We start from the raw sequence: 23,449 nt of genomic DNA on the forward strand, positions 1-23,449 counted from the left end.
TGTATGAACAAGTGGAACACCTCTGGCCGTCTCGCCTGCATTACGCGATTCAATATAGCAGCAGTGCTGGCTTTGAAAAAAAGCTATTGAATAAGTATTCACAAAAGAAAACATTCATATGATAATAAAATACTATGTCCATTGACTCAAAATGACCTTTGACCATAATCATGTGACCTAAGACATGTGCAAAACGATCATTCACACTTGATTACCCTTATGTCTATTTCATGAACTACATGCGTAGATCCATAAACTTTCTAAGTTTATGATGCCAATTCAACAAATATCCCAACACGGCCAAAGTTCATTGACCTTGGATCTTGGTCTTGTGTCCTGAAACGCGCATAGGATATTCAGGGATACATGGTTACTCTTATATCAAAGTTTCATGAACTAGATCCATAAACTTTTAAAGTTATGATGACAATTCCACAAATACCCACAACATTATCAAAATTTGTTGACCCTAAATGACCTTTGACCTTGGTAATGTGACCTGAAACTCACACAGGATGTTCAGGGATACTTGATTTATCCTATGTCCAAGTTCATGAACTAGATCCATAAACTTTTAAAGTTATGATGCCAATTCAACAAATACCCCCAACACAGCCAAAGTTCCTTGACCATAAATGGCCTTTGAACTGTGTCGTGTGACCTGAAATGTAGACAGGATATTCAGGGATACATGGTTACTTTTATGTCCACGTTTCATGAACTAGATCCATGAATTTTCAAAGTTATGATGACAATTCCACAAATACCCCAAACGTTATCAAAGTTTGTTGACCCTAAATGACATTTGACCTTGGTCATGTGACCTGAAACTCAGGCAGGATCTAAGTGTCATGTACTAGGTCTATATACTTTCTATGTTATGACAACATTTTGAAAACTTAACCTTGGTTAAGATATCGATACTGATTCCCCCAACTATGGTCAAAGTTCATTTACCCTAAATGACCTTTAACCTTGGTCATGTAACCTGAAGCGATGTTCAGTAACACTTGATTAATACTTTCTAAGTTATGATGACATTTAAAAAACTTAGCCTTGGTTAATATTTCACTGTTGATGACGCCGCCGCTGTTGCTGCAGTCGGAAAAGCAGCGCCTATAGTCTCGCTCTGCAATGCAGGCGAGAAAAAACTGGGTTCACGGTAATAAAAGTAATAAACATAATCAGTATTTTTTCACCAAGTACAATAGAGCTCTCTAACTTTGATATTACATGGTGGGCAATAAGCAAAATTGTACAATGCCTACTTAGCTTGTTGTACGTGAGCAAATGGGAGACTGAATGTCAACCATTCGTATGGCAAGTTCCCCCAAGTCTGCGCAGTCCCCCTTGTCTGCGCACACTCGTATCTGCGCGATTCTAGTAAAAGAAGATACGTAACACAGACTTTATACATGCAATACATAGACAGGTATTCATAAAAAAATCCGACTCAAAATAGTGGAAACATAATGAATTTAAGGCATTTCATGTGACGGCCTCAAAATGCAGCCTTTCTCATCAAAATCCACAAATCGTGTGCAAAGTGAATGAGTGCGCAGACATGGGGTACCATTTTTTTTTCAATCTGAAAATGACTGCTTGAGGTTTTTTCAAGAAAATCCTATATTTTCTTTCATTTTTCAATGTGAAATTTGGTACACTTACTCATAATAATATAAGGAACATTGTTGACTGAAAGATTTTGTGAAATAAGAAAAAAATCACGTTAAATCTTAACTCAATTTGTTAGGTGCGCAGACTTGGGGCCCACCATCATACTGTTGCAAACACAACGCACCATCAAAAATGTACTGTTGCACAGCTTTAAGAGGTGACGTCACAATACAATTCAATTGATTGCGCTCAGTAAAAAAATGAAGGTGAAACACGCGTATAGCTTGCTGGCTACATGCGCGATGCTGCCCAAGATCATGTGCGCTTGTGAGATTTTGCTTTTCGCTTTAAATATTTGTGCTCCCTTTCCATAGATGACTGCAGGGAAAAACTTGTATGTTTTTTTCATATTTTCGCTTAACTCCAAGGCATTGTACAAAACAAATAGCGAATATTCTTATTCGTACAATGGTGCGAGATTTCGCATTCGGTGAAAGAAAGAGACACTCTATTCAACTCCGCTAACGCCTCATTGAATAGATCATCTTTCTTTCACCTCATGCGAAATCTTGCACTATCGCACTCATTCCTATTCGCTATTTGTATAAAATATACTCATGTGTATCTGACTACTTTGTATACTGGACCTTGCTTTATTGTCTCTTTTTGAGAGCTACACATAAAAAGGTGTGATGCTCTCAAATTGTCATGGTTTGAATCTTTCTTAAAGAGAAAAACGGGGGATGAAACAGACAAATCGTGGCTCCAGACACTATGGTCTATACTCTGGTCTAAAGTTGTGCTCTAACAAAGGGGTAGCCAAATGGGACCTAAAGGTTAAACAGTAGAGATTCAATCTATTAGCACATTTGGCACTGAAACCCTTAGAAATGTATTATTCTCAAAAGAGGTTTCAATTTCACCATGGTACAAAACCTTGGACTATGCAGATTTTTGTACATAATTACACTTATTTCTTCAAGTACACTAAGAAAAATCCAGTTAAATGCATGCTTTTGGCAAAGGGTGCTTAAGGACGTTCCACAGTTAAGTTTGTCTGTGAAATTTGTTGAAATTTACATGGATTTTGACAGAGTAATAGATGTTTAAACTCAATGTAGTAATCCCATGATGTCTAAAAATGTCCAAACCTTGTGAATGCGCATTTCTCGAGAACTTCAAATTAGTTGAACTTCAAAGCTCGATAGCAAAAAAATCAAGCACATGAACCCATGTTATTTTTTGCATATTTGGAATATTTGGGTGCTGAAGTACCTCCGTGCAAATTTTGGTGAAAATGACATGGATTTCATTTTAACTGTGGAATGTCCTTAAGGGAAGCATAATACAAGAAATTTGCATAAACCATAGTTTTGTACCATGGAACAGTTGAAACCTCTTTTTAGAGAATATGGGCCTAATGACTGTCTGAGATTTGGGAATAATACCTAAACTAGTTTATTGTCATTAAAGTATGATGAAATAAAAGAGTACACCAAAATGCACATTCAATATATATAATTTAAAAAAAAAAACATTTTGGCTCCAAATACTTAAAATGATAGGATTAAATAGGTACTTCAGGTTGAAAATATATCTAAGATAAGCAGAGTAAAATTCACAGAGCAAAATGCTGAAAATTTCATCAAAATCTGATATCAAAAAGCAAAGTTATTGAATTTGAAAGTATAGCAATATATTGCGAAAACAGTTACATGCACGTTGTCATGAATATTCATTAGGTGAGCTGATGATGTCACATCCCCACTTTCCTTTTTCTTATGTTATTATATGAAATCATAATTGGTTTTCATACATGTGTGAATGATATGTCTCCCTTGTAATGAAATAAGTTGCAGCAATTAATATCTTATGCACTAAATCAGTTGTCAATCTAAATTTTTTGCTTCTTGAAGAAAAAAAAATGAATTAGTCTGATTTCATATAATAACAAGTGGAATGCCTCTGGCCGTCTCACCTGCATCACGCGATTCAATATAGCAGCAGTGCTGATTTTGAAAACTACTATAACTCGCACAAGATGTTCAGTGATACTTGGTTACTCTTATTTCCACGTTTTATGAACTAGACCAATACACTTATAGAGATATGATGGCAATTCAACAAATACCCCCAACGTGGCCAAAGTTCTTTGACCTTACATGACCTTTGACCTTGATCATGTGACCTGAAACTCGCACAGGATGTTTAGTGATACTTGATTACTATTATGTCCAAGTTTTATGAACTAGACCAACACACTTTCAAATTTATGGCTGTAATTCAACAAATACCCCAATTTGGCCAAAGTTCATTGACCCTAAATGACCTTTGACCTTGATCATGTGACCTGAAACTTGCACAGGATGTTTAGTAATACCTGATTACTATTATGTCCAAGTTTCATGAATCAGATCCATAAACTTTCAAAGTTATGATGGTAATTCAACAGATACCCCCAATTCGGCCAAAGTTCATTGACCCTAAATGACCTTTGACCTTGATCATGTGACGTGAAACTCATGCAGGATGTTCAGTGATACTTGATTAACCTTATGTATAAGTTTCATGAACTAGGTCCATATATTTTCTAAGTTATGATGACATTTCAAAAACTTAACCTTAGGTTAAGATTTTGATGTTGATTCCCCCAACATGGTCTAAGTTCATTGACCCTAAATGACCTTTGACCTTGGTCATGTGACATGAAACTCAGGCAGGATGTTCAGTAATACTTGATTAACCTTATGGCCAAGTTTCATGAACTAGGTCCATATACTTTCTAAGTTATGCTGTCATTTCAAAAACTTAACCTCAGGTTAAGATTTGGTGTTGACGCCGCCGTCGCCGTCGGAAAAGCGGCGCCTATAGTCCACTCTGCTATGCAGGTGAGACAAAAAATGGGGATATGACATCATCAGTATGCTCATTGAATATTCATGAAGACATGCCGGGAACCATTTCACTGTAATAATGCAAATCTTTAAAATGCCATAACTTTGTTATTCCTTGTCCGATTTTAATCAAATTTAGGGTTTTGTTTGTCTGAATTTTCTTTATCTGTTCAAATCACATTATTTTCAGCCTAGAGTACCCCTTTTAAGCAATGTAATGATAAACCAGACTTGATAAAACTTGACTATGGGCTTATACCATGGTATTCCAAACAAATAATCAACATGTATCAAGTCAGATATTTGTATCCACAGGAACCACTTCCAATCAAACACAACAAAATGATATGATGAGCTTGTAGCCAATAATTGTAGCTCTCTTCGAGGAAGAAATCAGAAAAAATAATTTTCCTTTCCAGATTGGCAATCAAAGAATGGAAGAGGAAAGTTCAGCAAGCCATGGGCAACAAAGAAGGAAGCAATGGTGATGTTTGAGATGTTCCAGCGAAGGAAAAAAGTTTGTTCACATGATCCTGCAAGTCCAGTCACATGATTCTGCAAGTCCAGTCACATGATTCTGCAAGTCCAGTCACATGATTCTGCACATCCGGTCACATGATTATGCACGTCCGGTCACATGATCCTGCAAGTCCAGTCATACTGCCAAATCATCCACTAGAATCATTTCTTTGCGATTATGAGTAACCCATTTTAGCATCTTCGGTCACATGCACAACAGTTGCTGGGTCAGAGTATGATAAGCAGTCACGCATGGATTGGAAGTGCCGATGGAATTAATTTTTTCATAAATCATGCTGCCCTTGTTGTCTTGCAAAGTGTTATGTCTTAGGTCACATTTCATGAAAGTTTTCCAGACTTGGTTTTTGAGCTGCCCGCTTCAGAGATGTGCAAAGATGCCGCAACCAGGTTTGACCTGAGATGCTTGATGGTTGTTTGATGCTTGATTATAAAACATTAGCACCAGATTAGAATATACGATGAGTTTTAACAAAGCAGTTGGTGACATGCCTTATATAGAGCAAAGCAAGGCAAGAGAAAACTTGTGATGGTGTTAATAAAGTAAATTACAACACCAGAGGCATGCCCAGCTGAGTTGTCATACCAACACAGTTGGTGTTGAAGTCAGTATTCCAAGAAGAATTGAACAGCACTGTATCCCAAACATCTGACACAAGCACCAGAGTAATGCTGATGGAGTTTTGGTGTTACGATGTGGTGTTGGAAAGGACTCCAAACATTTGCAGGGCGGGCGTATAAAGGAAGCATCGGTGAGTAACACATGATGGTCGTGGGGCTAAGGTGTTCAGAGTATCCCATTCTGAGAGCTCGATCCAGAGATGATTTGGTATTTCAGAACCATTGGAGCAGCCTAGGAGATGAACCAGAAAACCGAAAATACAGAATAGGCAAACCACTCTTTTTTTCCATACCCATTCAAGAAAACAATATTACAAATCCAAGCGATATATTTCTGCCTCATCATTTAGTCTTGGAACTTCAGACATAGCTACATACAAAAGCTTTCTTATGATAAAGAAATATTGAATTTGAAATAAACCCCTCAAAAAAAGTCTGGAAATCTGGGTTTGGCCATTAATTTCTCCCAACTCCCAATTTTACACAATGCAATTTGATATCATTCAAAAGATCATTTAATTCTCTTTAAAATGATACCATGCTTGTTATGATCATGCCATCACGAAAAGAGCAGGATTCAAAAGTGTTGGATGAGGTCAGAATTGAAAAGCTGCAAAACGAGCAGAAATAGTCATGAAGGTTCAATAAAGAACATGATTCTTTTTTGTCTGTGTCAATAAAGATGAAAATCCATTCAAATCTAGCCCCTGCTTCTTCATTTTCGATGTTTTGTTGTGGTTTATGTAGTGATGGTTCTGTGAGATAACATGGTTTGAGTCATTGGCTGAAATACCCATGCATGTTTGTTATGTGTTTGCTTGTGCAGAGGTGTATTTGATTCCATGTTAATGTTGATATTAAGGTGCATGAAAAAAAACGCTGAGAAACTCACTCATCACCACAGAAAAAAAGAACAGTGAATTTCAATATTGCGTAATTTTGCAACTTTTGAATTTTGACCTTTCTCCACATTTCAAGGCAATGCACCTCCATGTAAACTATAATCATATCATGTAGGGTATCATTTTAAAAAGAATTAAATGATCTATTCATTGGTATCAAACACACATTAATATTCATTAAAACCAAGGAGGGATTATCGATCAAATTCAGATTTCCAAAAAAAAATTTGAGGAGTTTAGTATATTCTTATCACGAAGCTTTATAACCCCTTTGTTATAGGCCCCTACCGGGTGGGGTTAACATGCATCCAAATCCCTGAATTTCTCCCATCAGCAAAAATTCAAGCAAAATTTTGTTTTAGATATTTACAAAACTAATGCCCCTGCTGACTTGAAAAATATTAGATCTTATGTGAAAAAGGATAATTGCTGATTTCAACCACTCGACATGAGGCGTATTTCATGGTATGAATGCAAGCATATTCAAGCAACGTGCTGTGCACTGCTAATTGCATGAATATCAATGGAAAAATGTGCATTCTTTGTACTGTGTTATGAATGATTCCTTTCAAGATTTACTAACAAAACTTTACGAAAAAAATGCAAAATTTGAAGTTTGGGAGTTCTATTGTCTTGAATTTTTCACCATATTCTACAATAATATGGATTATCTTAGACACTGAGACAGAGTACATGCCTTTCTCCATGATGATTTTATTCAAGACCCCTTCCTCAGGCTTTGCTTGACCTGCTGAAGTGATGACGGGATTCGGATAATCATTTTTATGATACAGTATTTACCTCAAATTAATTATAAACAATCTAAATGTACATTAGAATCCAATACATTATTATTAAAGGGGTACTCTGGGCTGACAATGATTATATCTAAATAAATAGAGTAAAATTCACAGAGCAAAATTCTGAAAATTTCATCAAAATCTAATAACAAATAATGAAGTTGTTGAATTTTAAAGTTAACAATATCTTTTTAAAACAGTTATAAGCACATCATCATGAATATTCATTAGATGGGCTAATGATGTCACATCCCCACTTTCCTTTTTCTTATGGTATTACATGAAATCATAATTATTTCATATTTTCATACATGTATGTGTGATATTTCTCCCTTATGATATAAAATAAGTTGCAGCCGTGAATATCTAATGCATTAAATCAGTTGTCAATACAATTTTGTTAGTTCTTGGAGGACAAAATTTGAATAAACATAATTTCATGACAATTGTCCTAATCAGTCAGCCAAAAATGAAAATATAGGATGACTGACGCCAAAGCCTTCGATCTTCAAGAAAAGATAAATAGAAAAATACTTGCCTTTCCTTTCCAGTGTGATAACCAGACATACTTCATAGGGTCATCTTCATAAAGTTCTTCATCTTCACAGTAAAGCAATACCTGAAATAGATCAATCCATATTGTTATGTGATGATAACACATATCTCACATATTCAATAATATATCAATACATAATCAATAGTATACTTCTACAGGAAGTATAACAGGAAACTATATGTTTTATCAACTCCAACTTTCTTAAGAAAGTATTACGCATTCGTCTTCCAGCTAAACCTCTGATGCACACACATTTTATAGGTTTCTTATTCACTAAGTTCTTCCTTCTTAGTAACTGGTCTGCTCCTTCCAATTCTGAGTAAATTTATGACATACGGTTGTTATTGTCAAACTACTCAATGAAAGAACAAACAAGTCGACAGACAAGGTGTACAATTTGAACTCTTTATTCAACACGACCCGCGGCAGGTAGAAGATGCTACCGAAGAGCAATACATAGCACGCAAAAACAGTAAAACGCTTCAGCTTCAGCCAAAGAGACACAAGGTGGCGCTATTACATAAAATACACAACACACAATTAATCGCGCAAGGGTGAATCACAGCTGTCTGGCTGAAGAGAGTCTTCACCAGAACATTATAAAAGGTGTTCATTTCTGGACTCCAGTCAGAATGGTTTTGAGAATAGTTCCAGATTACAGAATGGTTTTGAGATTAGAGATCGAGTTTTAGAGCTACAGAATAGGTTACATTTTATAGTACATCAGTTTGCATCTGGAGTTTATTTTATCTACATCTTCAGAGTACAGTCACCATTAGACTTACTCATGTATTTATCATCATCAAGTGATCAAGTGATAAATGTATATTTGAACTGTACATCGTTGTATTGCTTCGTCTTTAATTAAGACTGGCTGAAAGTAAAAGTGCAATAATTCCGACAGTTACATAACAATATCACATTTAGATAAAGTGAACGGCATATGTTTTACTTTTTTACAATCGGATTTTACACATTTTATGTTGCATGGATTAGAGGAACTTAAGCCCCGGATAATATTATTGAATGTAAAACAATTAAAAGATTGACATTATAATTACACTTGATTCATTGTACATCAACACTTTTCTTTTTATTCTCTTTGCTCAAGCAGTCATGTTGTCTATTTCAGCTGAACAAATCGTATGGAAAAATACATGTATACAGAACTATGCATGATTTTATGAGGTATTTTCATTAACCAAATACAGCTGATCAGGAGAGTGATTCATGAAGCGTCTTGTCAGTGATTTTCACCGACAAATTTGCACTGAGCCAATCAGTAGCAAGGATTTCAGCAGCTTATAACAAATTAAAATCCCTTTTTGCTTTATGAATTGCTCCCCACATTTGATAAGTTAAATCATTCCCTATTGCCACTTGCAATATCTGAAATTAGTACTTTAATCAATACATTTAAGATACAGGTTAAAATGAACAAGATGATGGGCCACAGCTAGTTATGATGTGAACGGTAAAGATGATGAATATCAGATTAAATCACAGCTTATTGTTTGATGTACTGCTCATGAAGTTAGTACTATTTAATTTTTTGATGTTGATGAAGATGAGGATGATGATTATGATGAAGATTATGATGATGGATGATGAAGACAATAATGATGATGATAATGGTAGTGATGATGATGAAGATGATGATGATGATGATAATGAATGGGATGAATACCCTTTTTGTCATTCGATTGTTTGCCAGGGTAAAACAATTGAATAGTTCAAACTTTGATAGTGAATATTTTGCTTTTTTATTGCATTTTGAAGATACAATCCTAAACTGGCGAGAAAAAAAAGCTTGTGAATTCGGAACAAAATCAGACTTTTTTTCATTTTAGCGTATTTTTTGGCGACCCCACTACTTAAATCTGAACTTAGCCACCAGCTGCTCTGGAAATATGGCTCACATCCTGCAATTTGAAGGGCGAAAATTAGGATTTTCAGTGGGGATATATGGTGAGTAACAGACAGTGCCTAAGTATATACATGTTCATGCCCGCTTGTGTTGCGATGATGATTGACTGTGAAATGTGCTGCGCTCAGTGGCTGCGCTGGCGTAGGCGTAGCTTAGCTTGTGAATAAGTTGGCATGTCGATGTTTGCTGTTAGGCTGCGATGCATTTGATATTTCATAAAATAATTTTCAAGTGAGTTTTTATCAAATAAGAAATTAAAAATAATGAGAAGGATTCCTTTAAGTACAAATTCCGTTCAAATTTGATTAACTTCATCCTATTTAATGGACAACATTGTAAAAGTTAGAGTCAGAATGTCCAGTTAATACACAAGATACATGCAATAAACATTAAATGAACAACAATAGATTTAATAATCATTTAACAATTAATAACAATAAAGAAAAAATAAATAGCAATTAAATAAACAATGTTAAACATTAATGAATTTGTAAAGAAGCAGGACAAACTGCGATGCGAAACCATGCACTGAATCATGAAAAATACAATGGCTCTCGAAAACTTAAAAATGGCTCTGGTAAAATGAAAAATGGCTCTCAAATTTTTTTTTCAAAATGGCTCCCCCAAAAAAATTCAACACTGGTGTAGTATTCCATTGCCCATTGTTGAAAAACTAATCGAATGCATTGATTGTATGAGGTTTAATGATGATGATTATTAATACTATTAATAAACTAAGTGCGCACTACCAATTCCTCCTCGGGTGGTTCCTGATACGGGACGTTGAGGAGTAAAGGCAAGAAGAAGATGATGATGCTAATATTGATAATAATGACAGTGGTGAACTGGCAATGGCAAATGATGATGTTAATGATCATGATGATAATAATGAAAAAGATAGAAATTGTTATTGTTTCATGGTTATGATATGAAACAGGGCAATTATTAATATTACACTTTTTTATAATCACAACAGCATCATCATATTAATACCAATGATGATAATATTGACGGTAAAGAGTAAAAAATTGAAATACCTCAGACTCTTTTGAAACATCAAGCTTCTTCAATAACAGCTTCTGTAAATGGCATACACACGTCCTTACAGAGCATCTGATATATTTCTTGTCTAGCTGTACGATACCAACATCCTCATCAATTTGGCTTGGTCCATTCCTGAAATCAAAATTAAAGTAGTTGAAAGTCAGATTTATGATTTGATTATTATATATGACACTTCCCTTCTCATTATTACCCCTCTCTCTCTCTCTTTCTACCTTTTGTCACTCTCCTCTTCCTTTCTCTTTATCTGTAGGATTCCCCATTTTGTGTTATCATCATTCTCAATGATTCTATGAGAAATTTGAGTAAGACAGCTAAATGCACATACTTGATATTAACTGGACAACAAAATATTTATAATATATTCATGATAAATTCAGCTGATATATACATAACATTGTATAATGTTTCTTTATAGAAAGTCAAATATAAGCCTTCTTACCTAATGTCAAGAGTAAGTCTGTGACATGCGCTGCACAGGGGGAGCATTTCACAAAACAAATGACCAACTGACAACTATTACAAGGTATTGAAAAGCTTGCATCTGATTGGCTCAGAGCAAATTTGTCAGTGAAAATCACTGAGAATATGCTTGATAAACACACTAGGAGAGCGAACAGGGGAATATTTCAGTCAGTGATATTTACTATCAGTTGTTACAAGCTACTGAAATCCTTGCATCTGATTGGCTCAGAGCAAATTTGTCAGTGAAAATCACTGAGAATATGCTTGATAAACACACTAGGAGAGCGAACAGGGGAATGTTTCAAAGTCAGTGATTTTTTTACTATCAGTTGTTACAAGCTACTGAAATCCTTGCATCTGATTGGCTCAGAGCAAATTTGTCAGTGAAAATCACTGACAAGATGCTTGATAAACACACTAGGAGAGCGAACAGGGGAATGTTTCAAAGTCAGTGATTTTTACTATCAATTGTTATAAGCTAGTGAAATCCTTGCATCTGATTAGATCAGAGTAAATTTGTCAGTGAAAATCACTGACAAGATGCTTGATGAACACACTAATATGCTTTTCACACTGCACTTTTTCCCCTTAACCCCAGGAAATTGTTGGGGCTAAGGGGGGGTCTTAGCCCCACCAATTTCCCGGGGTTAAGCTTAGCCCACTTCGTTTTCACACTACGTTTTAGCAAAGTGGGCTAGCACGGTAAATAGTACGGTACTATCTGGCCCTGCAAAAAAGCAGGGTTAGCCGGCTTATTGTGGTGCTAGCACCACAATTGTGGTGTTAAGAGATGCAGTGTGAAACGAAACAGGGCTAAGCAAAAGTGGGGCTAAGCATTAACAAATCACAGAAGTCGAAATTGCATGTTAATCGCGCTCTGTATGGTAAAATCATAAATATTTATGAGCTGTGTGATTGCCCGGGATTAAGGCGTTAATCCCAGCTAAGCAAATAGTATGGGGTTAAAAAAGACAGTGTGAATCGAAAAAAAAATAGTATGGGGTTAAGGATAGTCCGGGGTTAAGGATAGTATGGGGTTAAGGAAATGCAGTGTGAAAAGCATATAAGAGAGCGAACAGGGGAATGTTTCAGTCGGTGATTTTTTACTATCAGTTGTTATAAGCTACTGAAATCCTTGCATCTGATTGCCTCAGAGCAAATTTGTCAGTGAAAATCACTGACAACATTCTTCATGAAACCTGCCCCACTCACCCATAATATTCAAGGCACAACGAGACTTGTTCATCATTCTTATAGAAGTGACCTCTAGTCGGGTCAAGCTTGCCACTGAAAGACTTTTGCTGGACTTTACTCTGCACCTTGTCCAATCCTCGTGATTTGTAGAAATCCATCTTTCTCAGCTCTTCGTCTGTAATTGCACACAAAAATTTCAATCAATTTAATTTAATTCATTATATTAAAGACATCGTTAAAATAATTTATGAAGATCAACACATAAAGTGTTTACAAAATATAATACAATACATAAAGTAAGTAAGTACTAGCAATTTTACAAGATGTACCCAATTATCAACTATCAAAGTTACGTAAAAATATAAGTCAAGTGGTACAATGAGGCACTGCACTTGCAGTTTGCATACTTGTACAACAAAATTCACATTGAAAGATAAAGTGAAATAAGAAGAAATTCATGAAATCAAATTTGTGCTATTATATGTAAATAGAGAAAATAGAATGACCAAAACTTATGCTACAGGTTGCATTGACATAAGAAAGCAAATGGTACATAAATATATGGGTGTAATGATTTATTTGAATGTTTGCTAGCATTGCGGTAAGCTTTATTTCTTTAATGTTATGTTGACCAAATTACTCTGACATATGACTCATAATTTCATAGAACTCTTTCATTCTTTCTCTGCTATTTCCCTCCCTCTCGATCAACAAGTAAAAAGCCTATTGTCAAACTTTCCATTATTTTTTTTACAATAAAACCTATATGAAAAAGTATCGATTTCACCATGTAAGATAGTCATGACAAGAAATCTTGGGTAATCTTCTGGATAAAAGTTCTTCTTTCCTCACAAAGAGCAGAGTTCTGGTCCTTGAAATGTCGAGATCAACATTCCTTCTGAGAGCGATTATCTGAAAAATTACATCATCGCAAGGTTCTACGAGACAACATCCAAGGTATCACGAAGATTGTCCTCTTCAATGTGGAGCGTTGTGGCCCAGTGGATTAGTCTTCGGACTTTGAAACAGAGGGTCGTGGGTTCGAATCCCAGCCACGACGTAATTTCCTTCGGCAAGAAATTTATCCACACTGTGCTGCACTCGACCCAGGTGAGGTAAATGGGTACCTGGCAGGAATTTATTCCTTGAAATGCCAACGCGCTGTAAAAGGCTGCGAGGCTAAAGCCAGGGTAATAATATCCAATTAAGCCTATAGGGACGCATTTGGCAGTGATATGCGCTATATAAGCATGTTGGTATTATTATTATTATTATTACCTGACGAGTTGAAACCCAAAACTTTATCATCTAGTCTCAACACCATGCAAAACTTCAAAGCTCATACTTGATTATAGTTACATTAGACCTTCATTTTTGAGGAGCGCGATCGCGCAGGCGCTCCTACCGCACTCCTAAAAAAAAATAAGGAGAACAGAATATCGCGCTCCTAAAAAAAAAATAATAACCTTCACAAAAAGTTGCTGAAATTTCACATTTTACATCTTTACATTCATGAAATAGGCATCTGTTTTCCATAATTCCTTGAAATTATTTTGATTTAGTTGGAAACTTCTGAAAAAATGAAGAATATTCACCTCTTTCCCAGACTCTGATTTGATTTTAAACTCTGTAAATATTGTAGTCCCATATGTAGACTTTCATGTGTTGCAAAAAATACTCCATGGAAGTCTACTTGTGGGACTACAATATTTACCGATTGTAACATCATCAATCAGAGTTAAGAAAGAGCTGAATATTCTTCATTTTACTGATAGTTTTCAACTAAATCAAAATATTTTCAAGGAAAAATTATGGAAAATAGATGGCCATTTCATGGATTTAAAGATGTAAAATGTGAAATTTTAGCAATTTTTTGTTAAGTTTTTTTTTTTTTTAAAGCACAGGAGCACGATATTTTGTAAACGTATTGACCCAGGCCTAGTTTCACCACAGATTAATTAATAGCTACAGCTATTTCATTTACAATTTTAAGAAAAATCTACAATTTATCATACATGTATTGTATTGAATTGATTTGAGCTCCTCAAGGAGAGCAATTCTGAGGAGTTCAATTGAGCTCCTCGATTAAATAAGGAGAGCGATTTATTGAGCTCCACGAAATTATAAACGTGAAGGACTGGTTACATGTATATTGTAAGCTGAACTTTGACTTCATGACCCTAAAGAACTCTGTATGTCTTTTTCTACTCCTCTATTTCTACATAATTTTAGCTTACGCACCATCAACATTTCGCTCCACTCTACTTTCTCATTACTCACTTTCAAAAAGCTTTGGCACTAATTTCAGCACGACATCCTGCATGGTCCGATCGGGCCGAAGGTTCAACACAGGTTGAGTTTCATGGATCTTCAGATTGCACATAGGACAAAACTTGGAAGTCTGGAGGTATTTTACTATGCAGCTCTTACAAACTAAATAACAAAATATAAGGAAACAATGGTCACTGATATATATCGTTATAAGGCAGTATTATTTCGTCTCACAAAAGTTGACAATAGTTTTGTGATAATAGAATAGAATGGACTCATTACAAATGAAGAGTAAAAAATATAACTTTATATTCTCTTTTCTACTCCTTTAAATTTTGAAGAAGTACCTTTTGTCTTTTCCAGGTCTCCAACGAAAGTAAACACCATTTTTATCAATCAGGTAATCAAATTCTCTAATGTATAATTTTAATAGCACAAATGTCTGAAATCATCATCACTATTCATATGGGCTACTTAAACAGAGGTACAATATAAATTGCGTTAAGGTAAGGATTTACGTTTAGTAGTTAAACTATGTTTAAGCTGTAGTGTTCTACAAGTTAGCATTGAGACACGCTTTTAGTTTAAGTGGATTTACAAATAAAAACTGTGTCTAGAATATTCCATTTAAAAATTACTGCTGGATTAGATTAAGGTTTGGGTAAGGTTAAGGTTTGCATAAAGCGTAGAGTTCCATCCATAAACCAGGGTTAGGATTCATGTTGATAACAAGCATAGACTCAAGGGCCTGAATTCACAAAGGTGGTTTTGAAAACCCACTGTTGAATCCATGGTTATGCAGATTTCCTGTAAAAATTATGCTTAATTTAACACGTATCGGGCGCGTGTATAAAAATTGTCCAATGCTGATGCGCGCTTTTGTCACAGTGCGCCAAATTGACGCCTGTTACCATGGTTAGATACGCTATTTCAATCATGAGTCCACTGTTTGAAGAGTGGACTCATTAATTCAAAACGGTGGACTCGTGAATAAAATAGCGTGGATAACCACAACAGGCGTCAATTTGGCGCACTGTGACAAAATCGCGCATCAGCATTGGACATCTTTTAATATACACGGTAAATTAAGCGTAATTTATACAGGAAATCTACATTAACCATGGATTCAACCGTGGGTTTTCAAAACCACCTTTGTGAATTTGGGCCAATGTGTGGGACAATTCCCACATTTTATAATATACACAAGAGGGCAAATTATGCCCTTGTGATGTTGCTCTATCATGTTATTCCTGATGGAATGATCTATCACCGGGTGTTCAACACCCGCATACATTCGTAATTCCGAAGCTTCGTTATTCCGAAGGTTTGGTTATTCCGAAGGTTCGTTAATCCGAAAACGAAATAAGGTTCGTAATTCCGAAGGTTCGTTAGTCCGAAAACGAAACGAGGTTCGTAATTCCGAAAGTTCATTAATCCGAAAACAAAATGAGTTTCGTAATTCCGAAGGTTCGTTAGTCCGAAAACGAAATGATTAACGAACCTTATTTCGTTTTTGGACTAACGAACCTTCGAAACAACGAACCTTATTTTGTTTTCGGATTAATGAACCTTCGGAACAACGAACCTTATTTCGTTTTCGGATTAACGAACCTTCGGAACATCGAACCTTATTTCGATTTCGGATTATCGAACCTTCGGAGTTACGAACCTTCGGAATAACGCCACAAATGTTCGGATTAACGAACCCTTTTTCGTTTTCGGATTAACAAACATCGAGGTATAGGCAATTTACGTGTTTCGGAATTACGAACCTTCGGAATAAAGAACCTTCAGAATTACGAAGCTTCGGAATTACGAAGTGTAACCTTCAACACCATGCATGCATTTAATCACAGTATTTCTCATTCCAAAAAACTCAATTTAAACACTTAGGCCCATATTAAGAACTCGGGTTTAAATTAAACCGTAGTGTAAAGTTGTGGTTTAACTATGGAGAGCCAACCGGGCCACAAATCCCTAACAGTACACATCCAGTTTATTAACTCATATGACACCAATTGTTCATAACTGTCTGGGAATGATTACTTAAGTATTTTGAAAGTATTTTTCTTCATCATAAAAGCAAAAGGAAACAAAATAGTAAACAAGAAATAAAGAATATAAACAGAATTTTTGGCTCCCCATAATTTTAGGACAGACTTAGACCGTGGTCTTAGTTAAACCTGACTTCAGAATATGGGCCTTAAGGTATTCCTGGGATCTTACTTACTGTTCTTCTAATAGATACAAATTCTTGCCTGCACATGGGATTCCATGTTAAGCAAAATATTTATTTTATTTTTAAAATCTCACTCACAGCACATACTATTTTGTATGTCATAGGAAGAAGTGGTCAACCCAAAACCTTCTCATGAATGTTTCTTTTATTTACTCAAATCAATCAATCTTTAGCATGAAGTTCCAAATTTTTTCTCAAGATCTTTGATAATAAGATGTATGCTACTATGTCTATTACCTGACTACATTTGACTTTGCCATGTTGTGTTTTTTTCTATTTAAACGTGAAACGAAAATTAATAAAATATCAGTCTAATATTTATGTTGGTGGCGCATTTATCATGAAATGCTCTAAATCGTGAAACCTCTCTAAACCAACAGTCACTCACAGGTATGCAAGCACTCTGTCACAGTCGTTGCATCAATGAAGTAGCCAGCACACAGGATACACACGATGTGCTGATTCAGTTCTCGGATTTTCAATTTGATGTCCTGCATGCACGGAAATGAAGGATGGGTCAAATGATCAACAGTTATAGCGAATGAATGATTGAATATAGGATATGTTCAATTAAACCATAAACATTTTAAAGATATTCTGGAATTCTTTCATTCTTCAGGGAGATATTTTATTTTCAATCAATAACGAATTAGAATTTTTTTTTTTTTTAAACCAAAAAGTGGAGTGAGCATCGCTGGTAATCTGTGCTAGAGAGACCTGCAAATTTGGTGGAGACTACATAGATGTATAGTAGGCTATTCAAATATAATTCCTTACTAGTGAAACTTAATGACCAAAACTAAATAGAACACTACTGTCTTAAGATGATATTAAATCAAACATCAAAAGGAAACACATATCCTATGAATTATATTGATGTGATTAATAAAAGGGGATTGAAGAAATTGATTGATAGATAGATATTGTCTATGATTGATTGATTGATAGATAGATAGATAGATAGATAGATAGATAGATAGATAGATAGATAGATAGATAGATAGATAGATAGATAGATAGATAGATAGATAGATAGATAGATAGATAGATAGATAGATAGATAGATAGATAGATAGATAGATAGATAGATAGATAGATAGATAGATAGATAGATAGATAGATAGATAGATAGATAGATAGAAGGCCTTGCCCTAAAAAGAAAAATTAATCTAAGGCCTGCACTCACATGTATGTCACTCACTTCTCCGTTCATCCTGATTTGTCTCTTGACCTCCGACCTGTCCGTAGTCCTCACCCCATTAGATTAGGACATAAAGGTCATGTTGGTCCTGATGCCATTTTGGATCTGCATTGAAAAATTAACGGAAAGAAAAAAAGAAAGTCAACATCTAGCAACGGTCACCATTCATAATTGCTGCCTACAGGGTAACTTGTAAGCAGATTAAGATACAAAACATATCTGGGGTAGTATTTCTGACATATCTTATCTCATTCAACCAATGTATTAATTCCCTGCCGAAACCAAAATGGCGAACACGAATTGCACTACTGTGGGGGTCGCGGTAGGGCAATTCGCGTTCGCCATTTGGGATTCGGCAGTGAATTAATACGTGTGAGGAATTGCAAACCGGCTTCAAATCACTGATTTTGCGACGTTTACAAGGGCAAGGAGAGAGTCTGTGTCCGATGGTAAGTTTAGTCACTGTAGAGTACACTTAATGTCTTTTTTTACATGATGTGTTGCCGTTTTTACCAAAAAGGTGTAGCAGAGGGTAGCAGTAGTGAAGTGTAGTGGAGCCCACACGAACCCACTCACACTAGTGCGAGGTAAGTATTAGTATACTATCCTCGCACAAAGAACTGCATTTGGCAGTGGATTTCTAACTAGTGCAGTGGCGGACCGTGACCCGGAGGAGACAATTGATTGGAGGGGCACTGTATTGTCTGTGAACAATGCTGTGCCCCTCCAATGCTTTGTCTCCTCCGGGTCACAGTCCGCTACTGTAGTGGGTTTCGCGTGCTGCGATGCCACTTCTGGCATCCACAACACACGACTTCTATGGCTTGATTTTTCTGTGCGCGGCGGCATGTAATGAACCCATGAATCATAAGTTTGGCTAGTCTTGCTTTTTTTTAAAGTCTAAAATAGACTCCATATTTTCCTATTTTTCATTGAAAATCTGAAGCTAATTCATTATCAACTATATCTGACATGTACACTGCATAGATAAAATAGCCCGACCCTATTTTCAATTTGATTGTATTTTTCTTTGATTGTATTTTTATATTTCCTCAAACATGGCATGAGCCATGATGTAGTTATATTACCGAAAATTAAGATAAGAATAAATAATGGCGAATGATACATCAAATGAAAGGTCTTTGCAATAGAAATGCAACAACAAAAAATTAAGAAAATTCAACCAACCGTTAAGGAGTTATGGGTAATAAATGATCAAATTTTTAAAACCCATTCTGCATAATGTGATGCCTGGAAATTTTATGCGATAAATATGTTACGTTTGAAAATTGCGCAGCGTCATTTCAAGAATATTTTCCCTAAAACTATGCGCAAACATTGAGTCCAAATTCACGATGCTCAGGCATGCGGTTTTAAAATCATGCAAAATTTAGCAGTACATGTCAGCCCCTAAATTGCTAAAATATGTGATTTAATTTGAAAAAAGAAAGAACAAAATACGTAAGAAAACGATATGGTGTCAGTTTTTTTCTGAAGAAAAATTGTCATAAATGCCATGAAGAATATGTAAAGCAAAAATTATCACTCTACAAGCTCTGATTAGTGAATTAGAGCAGAATATATGATTTTATGAATAAATTAGCATAATTAGTCCATATACGATGAAGTATATACATGTACATGTAAATATATAAATTTAGTGAAGTTTAGCTCTACAATCAAGTAGTTTATATAATTTTTCTACCATCTTGTAAATTTTTGTTGCCATGATCGTTGGCAGAGAAATGGGGGGATCATTTATGCTAATTTATCATGTCATGGGGGAGGTGCCCCCGTTCCTACATCCCTGGATCCGTGTCTGATAATTGTACTACATGTATTAAGAATAAGATAAACAATTATCATATGGTCATGTGCAGGGGCGGATCCAGGATTTTCCAAAAGAGGGGGGGCACATTTTTTCAAGGAAAATTTGACGAGGTAAAAAAAAAATGCTTTCACCTAAACATGCATTTCACTTCGTCCAGGTAAAATTTGAAAAGCAAAAAAAAAAGAAAAAAAAGAAACATTCCTATTAAAAATATATGCTGTGACTTTCAAAAGGGGGGCAGACGTGTAAAAGCAGTGTTTTACATCAAAATTGTTGATTAAGGCTCTCATAGGGGCGGGGGGGGGGGGGAACAGGTTGGATGTTCCCCCCCCCCCTTGATCCGCCACTGGTCATGTGTGTATTAGGAGACATGCTGCAGGGCTCCAAAATGTTTAAGTGGGTATAAAAGTATTTTACTTGCATTGAAATGAAACATTTAAAAGGGGGGGGGTATACCTTGTAACTGTTCCTCTTTGGTGTCAAGATATTATATTTGAAAAGAGATACCCCTTCCATCCCTGATGTATTGTAACCATTAGCACAGGGTGCGACATAAGCGCTTGCCCGATTGCCCGGGGCAAGTAAAAGTTAGAGTCGGGCAAGTGTTTTGAAGCAAAGACAAAAACTGCTTGCCCGAATCGGGCAAGCAAAATTCTCCTATGGAAATTATATTTTAGAAAGATTCCCCATATTTCACCATCAAAATATAGAAAAGAAAAAGAGACAAAAAAAAGCAATATTATTAATTTCTTCTTTCAAAAAAGTTTATAATTCGAATTGCAAATTTGCGCCGTTTTCTGCAATAAACACACAGCTCAGAGACGTACACACACACACAGAATCAATGGCAGTCTAGCATACAGTACCTAACTAGCTAGCGCCTAGTCCACGCAGCCGATGCATGTAGTTAAGTTTCTACAGTGTACGGTACTGCACGAACGAAGTTTGCTCTGGAAGAAATCTCCCACTCCCACAGAACTGTCAAAATTCACATTTCTCACCAATGAAAATTCTTGTAATGTCCATATTTCCTAAAAATTGGGGTAGCTCTGTCATTTGTAAGCAGTAAAAGGATAAATTTTCTCTTCTGTTAAGCTTCAAAAAGATCGGGTTTCGAATGATCGTCCGTATCGCACACACTGAAATACATTGTTTGACAGTCCCACATATGCATTTGTGTGTATGTTGATAAACGTGGTTTCTTTCGTAACTATTTTTTTTAACCAAGGAAATTGATAAATTTTCTTCTTTATTTATGACTGGATAGGGCTGGATAGTTTGAGCTTTCTTCCTCTCTATTTTCTTTCTTTCTGCCTATGGGCAATTCCACAGGTTGGTGGACATGAGCTTAAAAATTCAAATTCAATATTTTCTTGAATTTTTTAATATTTTAAGTCCTTCATACATGATAGTTTCAGGAACAAAAAATAAAAAGTTTATTTTCATATCTATACTTTGGAAAAAAATGGTCAAAAGTTGTGTCTTCCATTCTGTACCAAAATACAAGAAAAATAGTGAAAAATGAAATATGCCTTATTACCATTTTGTTATTGCAACAACATACCACTTTATACATTTCTGAAGTTTAGAAGAGTCAAATTACCTAAAAAACACAACAGCTTTTCAAGTAAATTTGTAGTACTCATTCAAAAATGAATATTGCAACCTGGTCAGGTGATGTAACGTGAGTAACCGAAAAAAATGACTTTGTTTTCTGAGAGAAAAATTCTTCACAGTTAATTGGTGGGATTTTAAATTCTCTTCCTTCAAACAATCTTTGACACAGTGATGACTATCAAAATCATTAAAAAGTACAATTTTTTATAAAAATGATGAAGAAAAACTGTAACGTGAGTAACTTTGTAACGTGAGTAACCATCATGTAATGTGAGTAACCAGTAAAAATTATGCAGTTAGGTAACATTTTCTGTGGGATGTCAAGTTTTAAGTCTCATGGTGAGTTGTGAAGTTATTTTTGATTAATTAAAAGCAAAATGAGGGTACACCTCTTTGATGTGACTCTTTGTTCATCAAAATATCAGTGGTCATACAATCACACAAAAAATTAAATATTAGTAGAAGTATTCACAATGCGAGAGTGCATTAGTAAGACTTGGTTTCGATTAACCAAACTTTAAAGAGTGTTCGAACAACACATTGAATGTCCTTACCTGTAACCCTATCTAGGCTGGGGTATTTTGGGAGTTAATATGGCCCGGGGGGGGGGGGATGGGTGGGGCCTCCTAGGCCCCCCTTGAGATCTTGGCCATTGGCTGCACGATCACGCCGAAATTTGCACGCAGGTTGTCTTGGACATAATCTACAATACTATACAGTAATTTATTTCATGCAAATTGGTATTAAGCAATTATGCTAATTTATGCATAATTAGTAAGTAAAATCATACTTTTACCTCTTACTTTTTAATAAAGCTCCAATTGTTCCAATTTTTTTGTATAAAATCTCTTTTTGATGTTCCTAGCAATGAATTTTACACACATTGAATTTTTAATGACATTTGTGTTGTTAACTATACATGGACAAAATGTAACGTGAGTAACCGTAACGTGAGTAACCATATTATCTGCACCCCAAGTAAAAACCATGTGTTCTTTATTTTTTTAATTATGTACAAAGTTTGTCTCCCTAATATACTTCTTTGAAATGGATATAATCAACTTTCATAAAAGCCTTGTATGAGGAGACTTTTCACTTATGTCGACTTTTCATTTTATGCATACAATGTCCAAATCATGTAACGTGAGTAACCGACACATTCCAAAGATTTGCCAGGAGCATAATAAAATTTCCCAAGTTTTGTTTTTATACAAAGGATAGTCAGACTGTGTACTTTGTTGTGATAAGGAGATGTTTAGTTCCTATCAATAATAATGGAGTTACAGCTCCAATTATGAGTCAAGGTGTCTCCAAATGTAACGTGAGTAACCGTGGAATAGCCCCTATCTTTCCTTCTTTTGAATCTCTCTTTATTTCTTTAAATTTCCTTCCTTCTTTTGTTCATTTTTCTGTTACTATAGCTGTCTTTCTTTTTGTCATTCTTTTCTTTCTATCTTTTTTTTTCTTTCTTCCTTCCATCCAACCTTTGTTTACCTCTTTCTTTAATCCTTCCTTCTTTTTCCCTTCTCTCATTCTTTCATACTGTCTTCCTTCTGTCCATCCCTTCTTTACCTTTTCTTCCTGTCTTTTTTTCTTCCTTTCTTTCTTCATCCCATTCATTCTTTCTTTATTTCTTTCCTTCATTCCTTCCTTTCTTTTTGTCTTTCATTCTTTCTTTCTCCTTCCTTTCTTTCCTTCTTTCTGTCTTTCGTTCT

The 23,449-nt window shown here is 35.5% G+C and overlaps 1 protein-coding gene across 2 annotated transcripts; it reads right to left on the reverse strand.

Annotated features, from left to right (window-relative positions):
• Window positions 1–1,644: 1,644 nt before the first annotated feature.
• Window positions 1,645–18,392, reverse strand: LOC129273522 (polycomb group RING finger protein 1-like). 2 transcript variants are annotated; one of them, XM_064107526.1, is made up of 7 exons: window positions 18,272–18,392; window positions 17,474–17,576; window positions 14,856–15,008; window positions 12,594–12,750; window positions 10,892–11,030; window positions 7,910–7,990; window positions 1,645–5,901 (listed from the first exon to the last, which is right to left on the reverse strand). In XM_064107526.1, exons 1-7 carry the CDS (start codon window positions 18,296–18,298, stop codon window positions 5,836–5,838), a joined length of 726 nt encoding a protein of 241 aa, XP_063963596.1. In that variant the 5' UTR covers window positions 18,299–18,392; the 3' UTR covers window positions 1,645–5,835. The 2 variants fall into 2 exon arrangements, with proteins under 2 accessions (XP_063963596.1, XP_063963597.1); XM_064107527.1 differs by having other exon boundaries at window positions 3,159–5,901; window positions 18,287–18,392.
• Window positions 18,393–23,449: the final 5,057 nt, after the last annotated feature.

Source organism: Lytechinus pictus, chromosome 12 (assembly GCF_037042905.1).
Source record: "Lytechinus pictus isolate F3 Inbred chromosome 12, Lp3.0, whole genome shotgun sequence".
Classification (NCBI taxonomy): Eukaryota; Metazoa; Echinodermata; class Echinoidea; order Temnopleuroida; family Toxopneustidae; genus Lytechinus; species Lytechinus pictus.